An 18,910-nucleotide genomic window follows, 5' to 3' on the forward strand; every position below is an offset into this window, starting at 1 on the left:
CAAACCAGATTGTGAAATCTATCAATTATTCCACAAAAATGTGCACGTATTTTGATGATTTGAACAGTTGCATACTGGTATTCCCTGCTTTTTTCTTTGGAAAGAGTCAAGGTTTCTTATGCAAGTTGTGTATGTTTTTTGCTTCACTCTGTTTGTGAGCTTCCTTTGACAAAACACTGAGTATTTCAGTTCCCTCCCCCTCAAAACAATAAAACGGTCAAGGAGGAAAAACAGGCCTTTACAGATAAACGGCACATTATCTCTGCTCATACTCTGCCATGCCTAACCGCATACTTGCAACTATTTTCCAACATTCTCCACTTTCACATACAACGTAAACTTATCAACAGCAGTAAAAAGACCACAGTCGTATTTTGTCACCCAATTGTTCCAATGCACCAACAGCGGCATGCCAGAAAATACACAGAAAATAAAATAAAAAAATCAATCAACATTTGAGGGCCAATCTAAAATCCAAAATGGTGCTTTGCTGCCATCTACTGGGAGTTGTGCCTTATTAACATTGCTTGCAAGCTTTGAAATCTTGGCAGGGCAGCAATAGATTTGCACATACAAGATAGATATGTAGGCTTGTATTTGTCAAAAGCAAAAAAAATAAAAAAGGTCATTCAACTTGTTGACCTTTAGGACAGTGGAAAAGTGGTTGGAGTTTAGGAGCACGTGATCTAGGGTACACTTGCCAAGGTTTATGTCTCCGCTATGTTTGCTCTCGCTTAAAGCGAACACATGTTTTCAATGATCTGTCCGTGTTATGCAATACCATTTTGCAACAGGCCTTCTGGGAGGAATGGGGGGATTTTTTTTTTGGGTGGGAGGTTCAAAATGAGGGTGGAAAAAGAGCAATATGAGACGCTTGTGCTAAGTTCTTGTTTCGTTTGGCATGGAGAAGTTTAAGGGTGTCTTATTTGTTTTTGTTTTTTTAATAGCAATTTTGTGATGATGTCCTCAAACAATAGAATTGTGGAATTCTGGATTAATGATTAGGATAGTCAACATAGTTGCAAATATTAGATGAATAATATTAGTAAAGATTTTCAATTCCTACTTCGGTCTGAGTGACTCTAGTTTTGAAGGCCACATATTATACTATTATACTACATCTTTTCAGAAACTAATGACAGTAACAGATCATCATGTACTATCATAAATGGAGCATTTCTTGACGTTATCATTTACTGCTTACATTATATTGTATATTATATGGGCATCAATATTGGCACCGGATCGTTATCATAAAATATATTTTTAACAAACATTGGAGACGGGATCGGAAGTTGAAAGGTTGAGAAACATAAACTGAAGCCAGTTCAACATGTCTGAGCAGGTGTTGTGTTTGGCATCCAAAACACGCTTCGTTTATACACAAAAAACAAACTTGTTCTCTTTTGAAGTGAACAAGCGCGTGCTCAGTTCATTCAAACGTCACTTAGCACGTGTCAACGCTCAATTACGTCATCACTGTGGGACACACTTCAACTCCACTGTTACGTCTAGATGTCTCCATCCCTTACATTGGGCCTGAACATTTTATAATAAAGAACTCGTTAAAGTTGTTTGTCTTCTAAACTCTCATCAGAATTGTTTACAGTTTGACCTCTAGCAATACATTTTGACACGCATGCGCGGTGACGTAAAAAGTACAGTATCAGCACAGGGATGAAGGAGTCGGACTAGAATTTATCCGACTTTATACGCGTCGATTTCGGCATGACAACCCGGACAACCCCCGATCGGGACATAATGTACCCTATGACCCCTTTTTTTGCAAAAAGCTGATCACTTGATTCATGACAATAAACTCCAGACGCAACAGGTCACAAGCACAAGCAAAGCTATCCGAGAAGAATGACATAATAAAGATAAAATGTATTTTTTTCCAATGGTTCCTACCTGCGGATCCTCCTGCGATGATCTGATGGGTCGCTTCCCGGAGTAAACTTCGCGGTTTGGGGCTTGTCGTCGTCATCGTAGCCACTTTTCACAGCGCTGGTTGATCTGCCAATGCAAACACGAGATGATTTAGCAACGAGCTAACCAGCCAGGTTGAAGTTCCTCTCCTCCCCTCGATGTGACGTTGTAGGGATCGCTTTTCTTTTTTGAGGAGGGGGCTGTCAAAAGATCTGACCTGAATTGTGCCTAGGGTCGCCTCGCGTGGGTCTTCTCTTCGCTTAGATGGCTCTTGCGCACACACGGGAAGGGCGTAAAGCATGCAGTCTTGCGTGGCTTTGGGAGCAAACGCCCCTTGGGCTGTGGACGCCGACCTCCTTGCGCCTTTCAATTGTTATCGAACTCACTCCAGGTCGATCCATCCATTCCGGACAAATAAAATGACACTTTGATGCTTGCTCTTATTTTGCACATCGCCGATCTTTGCATAAATGTCAATCTTGTTTGGGAAACAGTATGGATCTGTCACGTTTTGTTGTGCATGCTGTCCGCGTGGATGTGTCCACCTGCTGTGTCTTTCCGGTGTCACCCAGATGTTTTGTAATTAATCCCCTGTCTATGTATCTAAACCCCGTGTTGTTGTTGCTTATTGCTTTACTGTTATGTCGTTTTATTGTTGGTGTGTGTTTCATTCCCATTAAGTTTGTCTCTTTGTTAATTTCAGCCAATCCTGACTTTGTAAGGATTTTCTGTAATTTATTTTTTATATTCAAATACTCATATAACAGGGTCATCCGTGTATTCCATGTAAACAGCCATAGGGAATGCATGTGACTTTAAATTTGCATTGAAATCAAGTGTTTAATTCATTCATTTTGCAAACCAATTATCCTCACGGGTTGCAGGGGGTGCTGTAGCCTAACCCAGCATGAATTGGTGGCCAACCATGCACACCCACATTCATATCTAGGGGGAATTTAGAGTGTTCAACCAGCCTACCATGCATGTTTTTGGAATGTGGGAGGAATCCAGAGTACCCGGAGAAAACCCATGCAAGCCCAGGGAGAACATGCAATCTCCACACAGTGAGGACCGACCTGGGGATAGAACCAACAACCCCAGAACTGTGAGGTCAACGTGCTTACCACTCCTTCGCTGGGCCACCTGTTGCAGTTAAAATAACCAAAAACACGAAATATGAGAATTAAGGTTTAATAAAAACAATTTGAAATGAAACGATTGAAGAAAATTCCTATAAATCTTGCACTTTATCATCATAGGACACAAAGATTTGTTAAATCACAAACTAGAACAAACACAATATCTTTATACTCATGAACTGGGAAACTGGGATCATTGGCTGCCAGCCTCTCCCAGTTCAGATGGATTTGGATTTTAATAAATTAACAGTGGTTCGATCAGATAGAAGATATTCAAGTTTTGTCCGCATGTAATAGTTTATGTAAAATTAGCAAAATGCTAGAAAAGAAACCGGGAGTACCCAAAGATAAGCTACACAATTCAGCATTTTAAAACGTAACATTTTTTATGTTAAAAGTTGAATTTTTCACGCTAAAAATTAATCGATCTGCCTACCTGATAACATATTTTCATTTGGTAAATCCCCAAATAAAATGCCATGTCAGATTCATCCCTCTTTTATAGCAGTCGTCAGAGCAACGTTGGGACTTTGGTGCTATAATTCATGGTGGGGAAGGTACATGCATCTGTGTCCCTTAGTGCCCGAAGCTGGCGCTGAGCTTCTGGAGGAGTTGCAGCACAGTGGTTCACATAGCTGGCCATGAGGAGTGTCAACTGTAGTATCTGGAGAAACCAAGTTTTGAATTACAAACCTGGCCTCATAAAAAAAACACATTAAATCTGTATCCCAAGATCCTAAGGTGGCACTTACCTTGGGTTTAGCCATAGCGAACAGTAGCTTCTCCACCCCTTTCTTTCCCCCGCCGGCGACCAACAAGAAATCGTCCCCGCAGCCACCGAAGGTGACCACCGAGCGGTAAGCGTACGTGGCCAACGTTTGCTACAAAACGACAACAATGGCAGCGTTAAAGGCTGTCACGCTCTACGGGGCATTGAATTTTTTACCATGGCATCGTCCAGCACGCACACTCCGTCCTCGTTCACCGCCAACCAGGCCGGACCCCCAGCTTCGGCAAGGGTAGGCGGCATTGCCTGTAAATTGCCCAGCCCAAAGAAAAAAAATCAATTCAGGCTTCAACGTAAAAACGTAAAATAGCTCACACCTTTACGGCAAAGAGTTTGGCACCAAACATGGGCCACCCGCGTGCCACTGTCAAGTAAATCCTTATGCACTCGGCCGCGCTGCAGCCGCGGAGCGCTGACCACTTGGTCGACAAACTTTCAACGACGTCTCTGGAAAATGACAGAAAATTGGGACTTGGTTATTGACACCTGCATTAACAAATTGGCTGCCACTGACGGCAATACACATTAATAATCCATTTATCGTATTTTCTGGACTATAAACTGCACTTTCTTTCATAGGAGAGAGATCCATGTACATATTATCATTCCGACTGCTCCTAATTGGAGCAAGTGTTTTTCAGTTGCGCTACAGGCAATTACGAGACTTCGAAGAACTTGCAATGAACGTATTTGAGTGCACATCTGACCTCAAGTGTTCGGCACTACAGTTGCACTTGTAACGTTTAGGGTAGAAACGCTCCAAAGCCTGCAGAAGCACTAGCTGAGACTTGGGCTGGCCCGTCCGCTCCAGATCACCGTGCTCCACCTTGGGAGGGAAAAAAAGGCTGTAAATATAGGCGGCTCTACCACAATCTACTCCATTACTTCTTTAGTCACGTCCTCAATGCCTCAAATAGTGTTCCAGGCGGGGCGGATACCTGTGCCATAAGAGCGGCCACCTCAAGCGCAAGCTCCTTGTTGACGGGGAAGTAACCCTGTTGCACGTTGTCATTCACCTGATGGGCCAGCAGGAGACGCTCACGCTCTGTTTCACCTTTGACCTGAGAGCGGAAGCAAAGCCTGCGGCCCGAAAGCACAAACATTCGAGACATCATTTTTAGGTTTTATGGAATTAGATTACATTTCCCATTATTTAGCCATTAGTTATTGATTCAATTACAGATCAATTAGCCTTTTTTGCTCAAACTTGACTTAAGTTCTCTCTGAGGAGAATAGAACTTTGAACATCATCATGTCTCTATTTCCGACGACCCACCTGTTCTTATAAGTCAATCGTACAATCCGTGTTCCCTCATTCTTGCCCGGGTGAATCTCCTTGAGAGCCTGCTCCCATTTGGAAATCACATCACAAATCTGCAGGAAAACAAAGTCACTTTTAAGAACATAATAACTTCACATTTAGTCATGATAAAGCTCCAGTTTTTTACCTAGGTCTACAATGTCTTCTGTGTCTGTGCTTGCTACTGTTTTTTTTCTACTGCTAGCAAGGGAATTTCCCAAATACTGGATGAAATAAAGTTCTAATCTAATCTTAACACACCTTGGCAGTGGGTAGCAAGCAGTGTTCTAGCTCTTTTCCAGATGGGTCGTCGGTAAAGAGCGCAAAGCCGGACAGCTGAGGATTGCGCATTCCAATCCTTTGGTTCAGCGTATCAAGGAACTCCTCTACAGTGGTGGAGCCGTCAAAACCCACCACCTGTGAGAGAAAGAATCAGCCATTAACGACCATAACTCAACCTAGTCCGAATGGATTGGACTTCTACAACCAAAATGAGTTCCTTACCTGATAGGTGTTGTTCATAAAGTGCACCGGGATGCTAAAGGGCAGCGAGTGTTGGTAGGGGTTCCTTAGCAAGATAGAGACGATTTCCATGCGCGACGGTTTGGCCTCGCGCTCGCCATTGCGCAGAGTCCGCTCTACCGAACGCTGGCAGTACACTGCATACTTGCCCACGTCACTACTGCAATCGGAAAGGTGGTTGGAAACGGTTGGCGTGAGCTGATTAGGAAGACATCACTTACCTGGGGTCACCGTTTCGGAGGAGGTGCTGCTTGAGGTACCAGAGGAAGTGCTGCTGGGGGAGGAAGAGTGCCACACACAACGATAACAGCTGCCAGCACTGCAAATAAATGAACCACATTCAAGTAATACTTGGTGGATCAACTATTGCGACTTGGAGCCGCCAAATATGGATGAAAAGTTTGTAGTGCAGGAACCTGGGTGAGTGAGTAGTTGCGTGGCGTGCGGCAATTGGTCTGCTTGATGAGCTGACAGTACATCTCGTTGTGTAGTTCCGGATGCGACAAGCACACCTGTAGAGCGTTCTGCGCCAGTGACGTGTGGTAGTCCACACACGGAGACTCCACCGGCACGTTGATGAACAGTTGACATGACTACACGGAACACACAAACGTTAATATGTTCAACATAAATAGTTAATTGCTGAAAAGACGGACCTTGAAGAGTTTAAGAGCTTCCGTCTGCAGCGCCTCCGAGGGGAGCGTGGTGAGTGGCGAGCGCAGACCGTCCTTGGAATAGCACAACGTGTCGCTTTGCCATAGGCTGCATTCTGAGAAAAAACAAACAACAACACAAAAAGATTGGCCGTTAAAACTCGGCAGCTGACACCAGAAAGCCATAAACACCGTCTGCCAGACGTCAAAATAACTTGGTGCTGACTAAATGTCTGTGTATTCATAGTTACAATGGAGATTTGTGTAATCAATCCAACTGCAAAAGTTACACCAAATGAAGAAAAGATATATATAGATAATATATGTATATCTCAATAAACAAAATAAAAATGGCAAAACATTATAAGATGAGGTTTTTTTTGTACCAGGCAGGATATAATAAAAATAGTTTTCTTGAAAGAAAGAAATAACGTATATTATATCTTTTTAAAATGTTGACAATTGTGTTTGTTTGTCTTAAACCTTAAAGACCAAAATCAAGCTGTCTGTCAGTCACCTGCGTCTCCGTCCCCATCCAGCAACCTGCCGATGAGCCGCTCGTACTCAGTGCCCGCCTTCAGGTCGGCGCCCCCTCCCGCCGCCACACACAAGTGATACAGCCATGCATCCTGTCCACCGAGTCGCGGTCAGCATCCGGGAAAAGCATGGGAGCTCATGGCGGTCGACTGACCTTTTCCTGTTTGGTGCTGACCAGAAGGTATGACGGACTCTGGTCGGCGGGCTTAACCACTAGGGTGCAGTGTGATGACAAGAAACCCCCGCGGATGCCCGCCTCGTAGTCCTCGTCTGAATCGCGAGAGCGGTCCACTTCGCGGATGGTTGCCGAGCGCAACTGCAGTTGTCCCAGGGGCAGCTGAGTGAGAAAAATAAGGACAATGTTGGCTCATAAGATATCAGTCATAATTATTTTTTTTTATGATTGACGGTAACAGACGTCCAATCTATTTGAATTAGGAAGGGATGGTGATGGTTCGATGGATTAGACGTCAATAACTGTCAATGATAACCAGTGTGTTCATTAAAGTTAACTACACTCAAGGACTAAAATTAAGGGTCGATTTAAGGCTGAAATGTTCATGTTTTTCCAATTTTTGAGTAACACAATAAAATGCAGAAAGCCTCATAAAATATGTAGATTTTACAAAGTATAACTAAATAATAAACTTCATTCTAAAATATCATCTTTTTCTATTTTTCCTATTTGTGCTGTCAGCCCCTAAACACAAAGTATGAGTTCCATCGTCCCAAAAAGTATTTATTGTCATATAATGTTTTAAGAAAATAATATAATTTCAAATGAAAATATTTCTACTTGTGTACCACTGCAAATAAATAGTGACTATATTTACTTTATCTTCCTGGTTACGGTAGTAGTAAAAGACATTTCCGACCAATCGACACCACACCATCTTGGAGTGTCCATGTTTGACCTATGGAGAAAGCAATAAGTTTGCACAATAGTCAAAAAATAATACATTTAAAAAAAAATGACCAGACAAATAATTACAAAAAACCTTAGTTAGCCAGCCTGTCACAGTGGGCTTAGCAGAAGTCAGCTCCACGCCAGAAGGGCTGCTGACTTGAACACTCAGTACGTTCTGCAAGACACGAATCCACTCTTCCAGGATGTTGGGTGAATCGGCCGCTAAATAGAAGGTTTTCTTCTCGGTGATCAACTGCAAAAAATACAAAATCTTAATATGAGGAAAATGTCATATGAATTGAACCAGTAAGAGGAAAAAAACCCTTTATTTTGGCAGTCCTTACTTGGAAGGTTTGCGCTCCATCTCCACGCACAATTCGGCAAGATGAGTTCAGTTGAATTTGACCTTCGGGTTTCCTGATGATGTCGCTCTGGAAGTTATACAGAAGAGGGTGATTTCCTTTGTTAATACATTGAGCGGACGCCAGATACCGAGTCGACTCACGGGAGATTTGTAGTAAAGGATTTCGTCGTTCCGCAGGATAAACCAGCGTCGCTTCCACGCCTTCACCTGACTGCTCATCTTGAGGAGGTAGCTGCTTTTCTCCAGCTGCTCCTGAATGCAACAAGCACAATTTGTGATGACTGCACTTTGCTCAATTTCCTATCTGCAATCACATTCGTTAATTTGCCATCTGCTGTCAAAACCTAAAATTAATCTGTATGCAATTTATAAGAAAGTTCTGAATACTAATGTATCAAATAAATATGATCCAAATGATTAATCATTTATTAATTTTGTAGTCTTTTTGTTCCGAGAAACTAATAAGGGCTCGGACTTTCAAGAAATACTTAGCTATCATTTATTTAGGGGGTTGGGCTTTAAAAGGCAAATTAATGTTATTCAATTAGTAAATCTATTTGAAATGTTTTCATATTTTAATTGAAATCATGTGGGACATATTTTCTATTTCTGTTGTTTCCTTGGTTACTTACAGGCCCAATGCTCTCACAGGAGTAAGACGAAGTCCTCTGGACTTTGTGTTCTGGTTCCGAGTAGTCGCTATCCAGGGAACAGGCATCGGGTGGGATGGCGTAGTCGCACTCCGAGCCGATGGATGACACCGACACGCCTGGAAGGAACATTCAATTAAACTCGTGCCTCAGCGTGATAACCCGACACTCCCTCTTACCGCGCTTGACGGCACGGGGGCTCCCGGGAACACCGCCCCGCTTATCCGGGCTGGACACGGAGTTACGCAGGCTGGCCAGGGAGCCGCTGTCGTCTTCTGAACCCGAGTCATCGTTATCCCGCAGAGGGGTTGCGCTAATCTGAGTGGCTTTCTAAACATGACAGAATAATTATTCATGTTTTATCAACTGGGTTGTCTAAGTTTGTCAATGGCAGTTCATGAGATAATATTCAAGCATCAAGATCACGTTATAATCATATTCTTGAAAACAAGAAGGAATGACTTACCCCTTTTATTGTGGTGTACACTGGAACGCAGATATTTTTGTAAATCGACTTGGCGGAAAGGTCCTGAGGCAAAATGGACCCTAAAAAAGCAAGACAATTTTGGTTAATGAAAGAGTAGGTAGAACTTCTTTGAACAAAAGGATGTTTTGATGAATTTTAAATAGTACTAAAATACACTGAGGGAATATACTGGGCGTGTTCTGGGGTCGAGGGCCCGATCCCAGGACGATCTTTACTGTGTGAGGATTACAGGTTTTTCCCGGGCATGTGTGGGTTTTCTCCGGGTGCTCCAATTTACGCCCACATCCCCAAAATAAGGCATGCTAGGCTGATTAGACACTCTAAGCCCACAGAGTACACGCAGCTCTCAAATCATCATAAAATCTATGGTCTATTTGATCATCCAAAATGAATTAATAATAAGCATCTGACATGGTGATGTAAACAGCTGCATATCAAAGAACCTAAAAGTGTCTTTGGGTTAAACGTGATGCAAGGCAGCTGACAGTTTTGCATTCAGCCACGCTATAAACACTCTTGACAGGGACGCTCTTGTCTGCTGCGTCTGGCACACAAAATAACTTTTAATCCAAACAGTTGACGCCACCTGTGCCTTTTATACAAATAACCTTGCCTTGGTGATTATTGCCTTCATTCTGTAACGTCACACATCCAAATGAAACAGTCGGACTTTGACAAAATGTATAAGACTTTAATTAAATATCCAGCTCTTGTGATTTGAAGCCCAAGTCGAGACAAAATTAAAAAGAGGAATACGCTGCGTCAGCATCTGCATAATCCGCAACAGCTCCTCGGCAACTGCGGCAAGCCTTGCGAGGGATGGCTCAACCCGCTAAATACAAGGACCGACGTCGTAACGAGGGCGTAATTACACCCAGGCCTTTTTGCTTTCATCACGGGTGATCATAAAGCAACCCTTTCACAAGAGAGCTTCTTTTTTTGAAGTGTGTACAGCCCGAGATGACCGATACAGGTGTGCCAGTCACCAGAAGTGACATTAAAAGTCATAACCTATCACATTTTCAGTAATCCACAGCCAGATGCATGTATAAGTCAATGTATACCTGTGACTAGACTTTAAAAAAAGAAGAGAGAAAAGGTCAGGTTGAAATCTGTTTTAAAATAAGTAAGGAGTACCGTATGTTCCGGACTATTACTTGCACTTTTATTCCTAGTTTTGCTTGGACTGCGATTTATTTATCTTTTATTTTTTTCACTTTGACTACCAACAGCTTGTTATGCTGTGTATTTTAGGCTATAGTTGTCCAAAAAAAAACTGATACATTTCATAAACGAATACATTACGTTAATTATTTACAATGCTCCTATTACTTTAATGAATAATGTTGTATAACATCTCCTTTCATTATTTATTGGCTAGTGCGATTTACAGTCTGAAAAATATGATACTCCCTCAGAGGGAAAACTACTTCACTGCTCCCACTGACATTCCAAATGTGAAAACATATATTTTTTAAAAAGTCAGAGAAAAAGTCAAGTGTTTGATCGGTAAGGGGACTCACCTCCACCGGGGCACCTTGATCCAGGAGGCACCTCCGAAACTCTTATTCCAGCCTTGGCAATGGCATAAATTCGACTTTCCTGCACGGAGTCATTCACTTTTAATCTCACACTACACACACAGGTTTCAAAATTCAGCTTTCTTTAGATGAACTTTGCATACCCAAGAAGGAAAACGATGTAGAGGAGGTGTGGGTGGTTTCAGACATTCAGGATCCAGGTTCTCTTGGTCCTCTTCGTAACCAACAATTGGTAATCTGTCTCGCTGAATGGGCTCCTGGGATCCGGGGCCCTGTAGAACAACGTCCATACTTTGCGGAAGTGTGACGTCAATGTCTGTCTCCTCTATGGGCTGGTAGAAGGGCGACGTGCTAGCGGTGAGGGTGGAGCAAGTGGACGAGGGCGTCATGATGTCGATGCTGACCAGCTGATGGAGTCGCTCTTGGCCGGGCTGGGGTTGGCTCTGGTGTTTCTTCACCAACTGGATGCTGTCCCTCGGGGACAGCGGAGTGCGGATCTTGGGTAAGGTCATGCTAACGCCTGACTGAGGGCCCGACGTTTGGGCGGAACTGGGAAAGGGATTGATGGTAGAGGGTGAACGTGGCACCAGTGGACATTTGGGAGTCAGTCTGAGAGGCGACTTTAGGACATTCTCGCAGGCTGAGGAGGAAGACGAAGACGAGGATGAGGAATGGAGGCATTGGGAGCGGAACTTGTTGTTCAGCTCGTCCGAAGAGGTATCTCTACTCTCAGAAGAGGACGCGGGTTCTAGTCTGGAATTCTCCCGACTCTGGCTATGGGAGTGACGGTTCTTGGTCGGATGGCCGTCTATGCAAATCTCTTTCAGCTTCAGCTCGGGAGATCTTTTCGAATCTGATAGCAAAGAGTAAACAGACTAGTTCAACAAATCAGGCATTTACAACTCATGAATGGGTAACAAACGATTCACCTATTGGTAAGTTATTGGCGGTTCCACAAGCAACTGCCATTCTGCTGTTATCCAATGAGGGAAGAGTAAAAGGGCGGTTTGAAGCAGATGGAGTACTGCCCTGTATCTGGTGAGTGTTCGCTCTGGGGGAATTACCAGGAGAGCCAGGTAGAAGGGAGTCTGTTTTCTCTACAAGAGCTGAGAAATAAAACTATTTTCATTAGTTTTGTAGTCAGTAATTGGTGAGAGATCATCTGGCTTTACTGACCTTGTAGTTTGTCCTGCAACATTGCAATCTGCTCTGTCTGGTTCAGGTTTGACAGTTTAAGATTTTGGTTCTCCTGCTCCAGCTTTAGATGGGCAAATTAGATTTAAGAACTGTCCTTATATCCTGAGTGGAATGCAACCATACATGCTTACCTCTTGGAGCTTTATAGTCACCCAGTCCTTAATTTTGGCAGATTTCTCTTCAATTATTTTAGCTTCCTGGGCTCTGACTAAGATCTGGAGTCAGAAGAAAATAGGACAACACGTGTCATCCAAACTGTTTTTCAATGGCAGGTGTTTTCAAACTTTTCGAGTGCAGTCATAATGCCATTTAACTTCAGTTATACATGCAACTTGACCTCCAGTTTGGGAACCCCTGTTAAGGGGAAAACTCCAACCTTTCCCACCTGTTTCTTTAACTGGATCTCTAAACTCTTGATAGTAGTATCTTTCTCCTGGACCCGAACGGTCAGGTCTTGGTACTTCCTGTACAATAAGTTCTCGGATTCGCTGCTTTGGATGTTTGCTGACTTGAGTTTTTCCTCCATGGTGTGGATCTGAAAAGCACACTTTAGTTACTACCGATAAATTTGCAAGACTAGCCAGGATCTGGACAAAAGCTGGCCTTTTCACCTGTTTCTCGGCGCTCTCGGCACGCCGGTCGGCCTCGATCACCCGCTGTTCCAACTCCTGCATCTGAGTCAACGAGACAAAAGAGACCAAGTCGCCATGGTTACGCGCGTCTGGGCTAAAAAGTCAGAAGGACTGCCCTCCGCCCTCTTCTTCTTTTCCGTGTGGGAAAGTTCAACAGGGCCAACGGACGTGAAAACCTGCTAATCAATAATTAATCACTCTTTCTCGACTGGCAGGGATCTTCTGCTATGTGACCACCACTGAACAAATACATTGTTACATATATACCGGGGACCCCACTTCACATTACGTACTGACATTCACCGTGCTCTAGCACGCCCACGATCTGACCTATCTTCCCTATTTTTATCATTTGGTTGCTGTATTATTGTCTAATAATCGTGACAGAGCTCATGCCATCAACAGATGGCGGAAATTGTCTATAAAGGGTTAAAGTCATTGCTTCCATATTACACCGCAGGACCAAATACACTCCTCACAAGACCTTTATCTGCACTCACTGCAGAGATAAACGTCATGTCACTCTTTTTTTCACTCTCGCTCTTAAGCCTGCTTTTTTTTTTCCACACCAAAGTGGGTCAATGTGTAAAACACTCCTAAATTGGCAAGAGAGAATAGGTGAAGCAGAATAGAAAGCAGCCCTCCCCAACACACTGCAAAACTGGACTTCACTTAAAACATCCATATAATGCCACTAATATAAGAATATGATGATGTTGTTATAATCATTATTATTGTGGGTTTGTGCTATAAATAGTTGCCACCCAATTTGATAATCCATGAGTTGATTATTCCATTAATCGTTGCCACTCTTAAACAATGATCAACAATTTAAGTCACGTGTCAAAGTGGGAATCATTATTTGGCACTAAAAAGTTTGCTGATGGAGAGGTTCTTTAGTGGTTTCCCTTAAACTCCCCAAAGCATGCCACAATGACTTAAATGTTGAATATTCAACACAAGCTGCCAATATATCCGGTGAGACAAGATGACTGGACCCCGTGTTTACAGTTCATTACATTGACTCATGAAATTTACCTTCTCGGCCAGAAGCTCCCGAATTTTTCCCGCTTGAAGTCGGAATCTGAGCAGCTGCATTTCCAAAGAGGCGCATCGCTTCTGCCAATCCACGTCGGGCGCCTCCACAACTCCAGGATTGGCGCTGCTTTCCAACACGTCAGCCATTTTCTGAGAGAAATTGGCAGATTTGTGTTCATTCATATACATTTACATTGTGTACTGTGAATAAATGGTTCTTGTCCAAGGTGTTGGTTTATGTGGCTTTTCTCTAGGTGAATGTACCGTCTGCTTTCATTTACAAGAAAACTAGCCACTTTCCTTCCGTGCTGGTGATTCAGCTTGCAAAAAGTGTGGCAGGCAAACTTGAAAAACTTCCTGCCGGTGACACACGGCGGAGTGGAGCGCAAACGAAGAAAACAGCTGGATCGAGTAAAGATTGAAACTTTCTTTCCGTTCCCTGGCGAAGAGGCGCACAAAACCTCGGTGGGGAGGTCGTTTGAGCGGGGGGAGCCGCGGGTTCATTGGCTCACAGGCCGGGCGGCCAAAGCAGGTCAGCTCTGCCTGCTAACCCCAAACCTCCTCCCTCCCATGCAATCCCTTCTTAATTACAAGGCAGGGTTGAAACTGGATGCTAGTCCGGTCTGGCACAATGCTATCTTTCTGCATGACGGTCCCATAAGAGGGGGTGGATGGGGGGAGTTCTTCAGCCCTCGCAGTCACAGAGAAAAGAGGCAAGAATGTGTGAGGATGAATGGACAAAGTGCTGAATGCTGTTTCCAACAGAGCCATTTTACCTGGAAATGTAGAGGAAACTGTTTGGGAGGCAAGTCCGGGAATTATTATGTTTCAGTGCCATAGATGGTGATACAGTAAATTGTGAAAAACTTCATTGCATTTGACTGAAAATTCAGTCTCATATACAAACATGGTATGAATTTTGGAGCCATCAGATGAATTTTTCAGGAGAATTTAGTTTGTGAAGTACCAATGAGTGTAAGATGGCAACTGGTCTTCTTGAGATTTTTTGTGCATCTTTTCAGGATGTAGTTACCAATGGTTATCTTGCCAAGAAAAAATGACTTTTGAGGCAGATTTCATTTCTTTTTAAACAATCTAAAGGACTCTCCATTCAGCCAAAATGGGTATTTTGAACCAAAACGGCTGATGTCTTCAAATATGCCTTCTTGAAATTTGTTTCATGATCAATATAACTAATAAGTTTAATCTTGGTAAGTCAGTTGTCCCTCTTCTGCTGATATCTGTTAGCATTTACTCATGGTAAACAAAACTGCCAAACTTTTATTGCTTAACCAAACTGGGCTTCAGCGTGCCACTGCCTCAATATAAAACAAAAGCATGTCAAAGTCCACCCGGGCCAAAACAAAAGTAAAGTCAAGCAATAACAGGCAGAGAAGAGACGCCTTCAGCAGAGCAGCAGACGAGACGTTCAAAGTCCACCCGCACTCCCTACAATTAGCTCGCTTATAAATATAGGCTTTGGCCATACAAACTACACAAGTCCTGCACAGGGAGGTTTTTGGACTGGGAATGACCACTTGGTGATCGACTGCCAGGCGGCTCTAACGTGAAGCTGTTCAGGAGAAATGGAAAACCAATCTTAATGATTCAAAAGTTTCTAGCGACCTGATTGGCTGCCACTGATTGGCGTTCAGTCCATTGTAAGTCAATCTGTATAATCCAAATAAAGCCCCATTTGTTGCCTTGTACCCTCTCAATAGCGGCTTGCTCATTCCCCCCCGGAAACAAAACTTCCAGGGTTTCCCAGCTGGAGCTCAATGCGACAAACTTTCTACCGAGCAGAAGTCAAACTGGGGTTTACTAAAGACCACCTTGGAAGTGGGGTGAGCAGAATATAGGGCACCTTTGCCTACTGTGTCTTGTATCAACAAACATTTGACACGTGGGAACAGTGCAAGTGGTGGACTCTTAAAGCTTTCAGGGATCTGGCTGCCTGTTGCTTTCCCATTAGGCCACCCAGAAAGGACGGGAGGATCCAGAGGGGAAGCTTACTTTCGATGACTGCACACAAACTCAATGAAATATAGGAAGCCTCTCTCAAAGAGAATGGAAAGAATGGTGCTCAGCTGCATAGGTACTCAGAGGAACCAAATGGAGTTTCGGAAGGGACGCCGAAATGGGAACCTGGAATTAAGTGCTAATTTTCTTGTTTTTGTGTGGCCATTTAGACCGCCATTACATCATTTTCACATCCAAAGTGACCCAGATGCTAAAACAGAAATATGAGTGCCTAGGTTTATCGCCTAGCACATAATTCAGCTCATATTGTAAAATACATACTCAAATGCTCCCCTTATTATTGATTACAATTCCCCTTATTAAGCAAAAAAAAAAACCATACACATATTTACTAACTTTGGACGCACTTAAAAGTGTAAAATATACCCTTTTGTATGCACTAAATTCAAGATCGCTGTATGACGCTGACAGCTTGACTCCCTGGTTACATTGCTTGCTGACGCGCTATATTTATATAGTAAAAAGGCTTGTACTGCTTCTAAACCTTTAAAAATCCTGTGCAAAAGTTGTCATACAGCGTACACAATTTGAAATGATCATTAAACAAATAAAATATGGGTAAAAAATTTAAATTGACAAGTATGAAAATGGCCATTAGCTCCACTGTCCTCTATTTTTTCTTCCGCACAAAGTGTGGGATTTTGCTTAAACATACTAAAAAAGAACTTCTTCTTCTAAAGATCCATAATGTTTGAAATTGTGTTTCTAAATCTTCTTTTTTCTTCTGTTTTTTTTTTTCTAAATAGAGTTGAAACTTGATCACATCACGGAAAGGTCAATGTCTCAACTTTTTGGTTGCAAAATACCTCCGCCAATGGTCGGTTTTAAAGCTATGTAAGTCCAAATAGAAAGTTGAAAGTGGGTTCAAAGAGGTATAAAAGTCCGGAAGAAGATGTTTCGAGACTAGTAATTTTACTGCTCGAATGGGGACTCTAATTGTACTGCTCATGCGGGCGGGCCAGATGGTCGTGGTCTTTCCTCACTAATACTATGGAAGTATATTAACTTGGCTAATAGAGCTCAAGCCCCAATAGAACATTGAATTGTAAATTATACATATTTACTCAAAGCCCCTGGCACCCAAACTACAGCAAACATCAAGATTTAAATATAAATAATTTTTGGGATGAAAATATAACAACACTGACACATCACTTTCTAACTGTCATTTTCTATTGCCATTCTTTCTTTAATGTATTGCTAATATCTATTTATTTATATATCAGAGTTTCAAGCCTACGGCGGTGGCGTGATTAAAAGGTAAACAGGTGCAATTCCATCTCTAAAAGTAACTCATCAAAGGTGAAAAGTTGTGCTTCATTATGCAGGGTTTTTTTGCACACAAGAACCAAGAAAAATCTTTATATACAGTTATTTAAAACAGACACACTTAGGTGCACACACACAAGCAACGACACGCTTCGGAGCAAGCAGCTGCCCTGATGTCAGTGATTAGTCACTGGAGGTGACATCATCCACAGCAGACGTTCCCACATCCCGCCTCGCTCGCGCCCATTCCGAAAGACGCCTCGAGGGCTCCAGATGTGGGTCAAGGCTATATACTACGCACGTGCCAAACTCCACCACCATATGACTGGGTTTTTTCCCCCGACTGTTCTTATTTTACACATTTAGCAACAAAAACGTATAAGTGTTGTTGTAGTTGGAAGAAATTTGTTATATGAACTCATGGGATGCCATTGAGGGCAATAGACATCCTATGTCTGTTTATGTCAATGGTCGTCAATGGCAGCCAATGAGTTAAAAGCTTGCTTGTGATGTGTAACCACACACCTCAGACTACCTTGTATGCGCTTTTTCTCTTAGCAGGAAGCTTTTATTGGGGTATGCCATGTAGAAAAAGAGCCTCATAAACACAAACTTTGTGGTTGTACGTCATCCAAAGCTGCATAAGGGAAGACACGCCATTTAATGCATAGAAGTTTTCTATGATTTCTATTCATCAATTGTCCTGCCAATTTTCAACTGGGACAAAAAGGGCTACCCAGTGTTATATGATCATTATTGTGGATATTTTTTAAGGGAAAAAATACTAGTGGTGACTAATACACTTGCTAACTTATTGATACTGAATGTTATGATGTTTTTCATACTAGAAAACATGGTTTTAGTAAAAATCATTTTTAAGAAGTTTTTTCCTTGTTGGTAATTCTAGATGAAATTATTTTTCATATGTATATGTTGGTAATATAATACACTTGTTTTTTTAAGTACTGCAAAAAGTAAACAGTACTTTCTTTCACATTAAAATTATTTCAAGTTTTACATTTTTAAACATATATAAAAGAAATTGTGATTTTTTCTCTCCCATCTCAAGAAAGAACAAAAAAAACATTGCATCTTTTTGGAAAAATGAAGTATAGTAGAAAAAGCATTGCACACGTGCATCGTAATTTATGCAAAGGTATATGCCACAAAAAATATGTTCTTACTTAAATTACCTTTTAAGTGTTCCTCTCCACTAACAGTCTCAGACTGGCACACTCCAAAAGGGTCGTCTACTCATTCATTCTTCTTCATGCTGCAGATGTAAAAGTTGGGCCAGCACTCTCACCCGGCCTCCCTCAGCTCACTGTGTGAGCTCGCCGCACGCATGGCCGCACTCTTCACTGCAAAGACACACACACAGGCACACACACATAAGTCACAGACTCACAAAGGCTCCACCCGGCCTTCTGAGTGGGCCATTTTCCTTTAAATGGCCCAAAGAGGGATCAGGTTTCTTGCAAGTAGTCACCCCTCACCCTCTACTTCTTCTTTTGGAACCTCCTATTCCATTTAAGAGTTATGGGTGGATATGAATGATCACGTATCCGTGCCATTGACGGAAAAAGGCATAGGAGGGGCTACCAGCAATCACTTGCATCTTAATGGAGGTCAACAAGTTGATATTTATTCATTTGTTCATTTTACCTACCGCGTATCCTCATATGGGTCGTGGGTGGTGCTGGAGCTTATCCCACCAGGGAGGGGACACCCCGATGTGGAGGCCAGCCAATCACAAGGCACTCGGAGATGGACAACCATTCCTGTTCACATTCATAATACTAAGGGCAATTTAGAGTGTTCAACCATCATTTTTTTATATGTGGGATGAAACTGGAGTACCCAAAGAAAACCCAGGCACACTTTATCCTACGTACTCTTTCGGCAATGGCGCACAGCA

The 18,910-nt window shown here is 42.6% G+C and overlaps 2 protein-coding genes across 3 annotated transcripts in view; both read right to left on the minus strand.

The window, feature by feature from the left end:
- slc25a21 (solute carrier family 25 member 21) overlaps positions 1 to 2,491 on the minus strand; it is a 52,747-nt gene extending 50,256 nt beyond the window's left edge. The window contains exons 1-2 of one of the 2 annotated variants that reach the window (XM_077732007.1): positions 2,147 to 2,491; positions 1,912 to 2,016 (exon numbers count right to left, since the gene is read on the minus strand). In XM_077732007.1, coding sequence (XP_077588133.1) covers positions 1,912 to 1,987 — 76 coding nt within the window. In that variant the 5' untranslated portion in view covers positions 1,988 to 2,016; positions 2,147 to 2,491. Of the gene's footprint in view, positions 1 to 1,911; positions 2,113 to 2,146 lie in introns of those variants that run through there. The other variant, XM_077732009.1, reaches the window with a different exon arrangement.
- Positions 2,492 to 3,179: 688 nt separating this feature from the next.
- On the minus strand, positions 3,180 to 18,342 carry plekhh1 (pleckstrin homology domain containing, family H (with MyTH4 domain) member 1). Its single transcript, XM_077731195.1, has 30 exons — positions 18,186 to 18,342; positions 13,684 to 13,833; positions 12,625 to 12,687; positions 12,399 to 12,548; positions 12,145 to 12,228; positions 11,993 to 12,074; positions 11,746 to 11,922; positions 10,960 to 11,669; positions 10,799 to 10,877; positions 9,255 to 9,334; positions 8,968 to 9,118; positions 8,771 to 8,907; positions 8,280 to 8,390; positions 8,119 to 8,205; positions 7,866 to 8,027; positions 7,701 to 7,781; positions 7,022 to 7,204; positions 6,848 to 6,959; positions 6,334 to 6,446; positions 6,094 to 6,270; positions 5,899 to 5,996; positions 5,660 to 5,837; positions 5,417 to 5,572; positions 5,132 to 5,229; positions 4,794 to 4,935; positions 4,563 to 4,681; positions 4,173 to 4,302; positions 4,015 to 4,101; positions 3,821 to 3,949; positions 3,180 to 3,732 (listed from the first exon to the last, which is right to left on the minus strand). Exons 2-30 carry the CDS (start codon positions 13,828 to 13,830, stop codon positions 3,580 to 3,582), a joined length of 4,176 nt encoding a protein of 1,391 aa, XP_077587321.1. The 5' UTR covers positions 13,831 to 13,833; positions 18,186 to 18,342; the 3' UTR covers positions 3,180 to 3,579.
- Positions 18,343 to 18,910: the final 568 nt, after the last annotated feature.

The sequence above is a fragment of the Stigmatopora nigra genome, chromosome 13 (genome assembly GCF_051989575.1).
Source record: "Stigmatopora nigra isolate UIUO_SnigA chromosome 13, RoL_Snig_1.1, whole genome shotgun sequence".
Taxonomy (NCBI): domain Eukaryota; kingdom Metazoa; phylum Chordata; class Actinopteri; order Syngnathiformes; family Syngnathidae; genus Stigmatopora; species Stigmatopora nigra.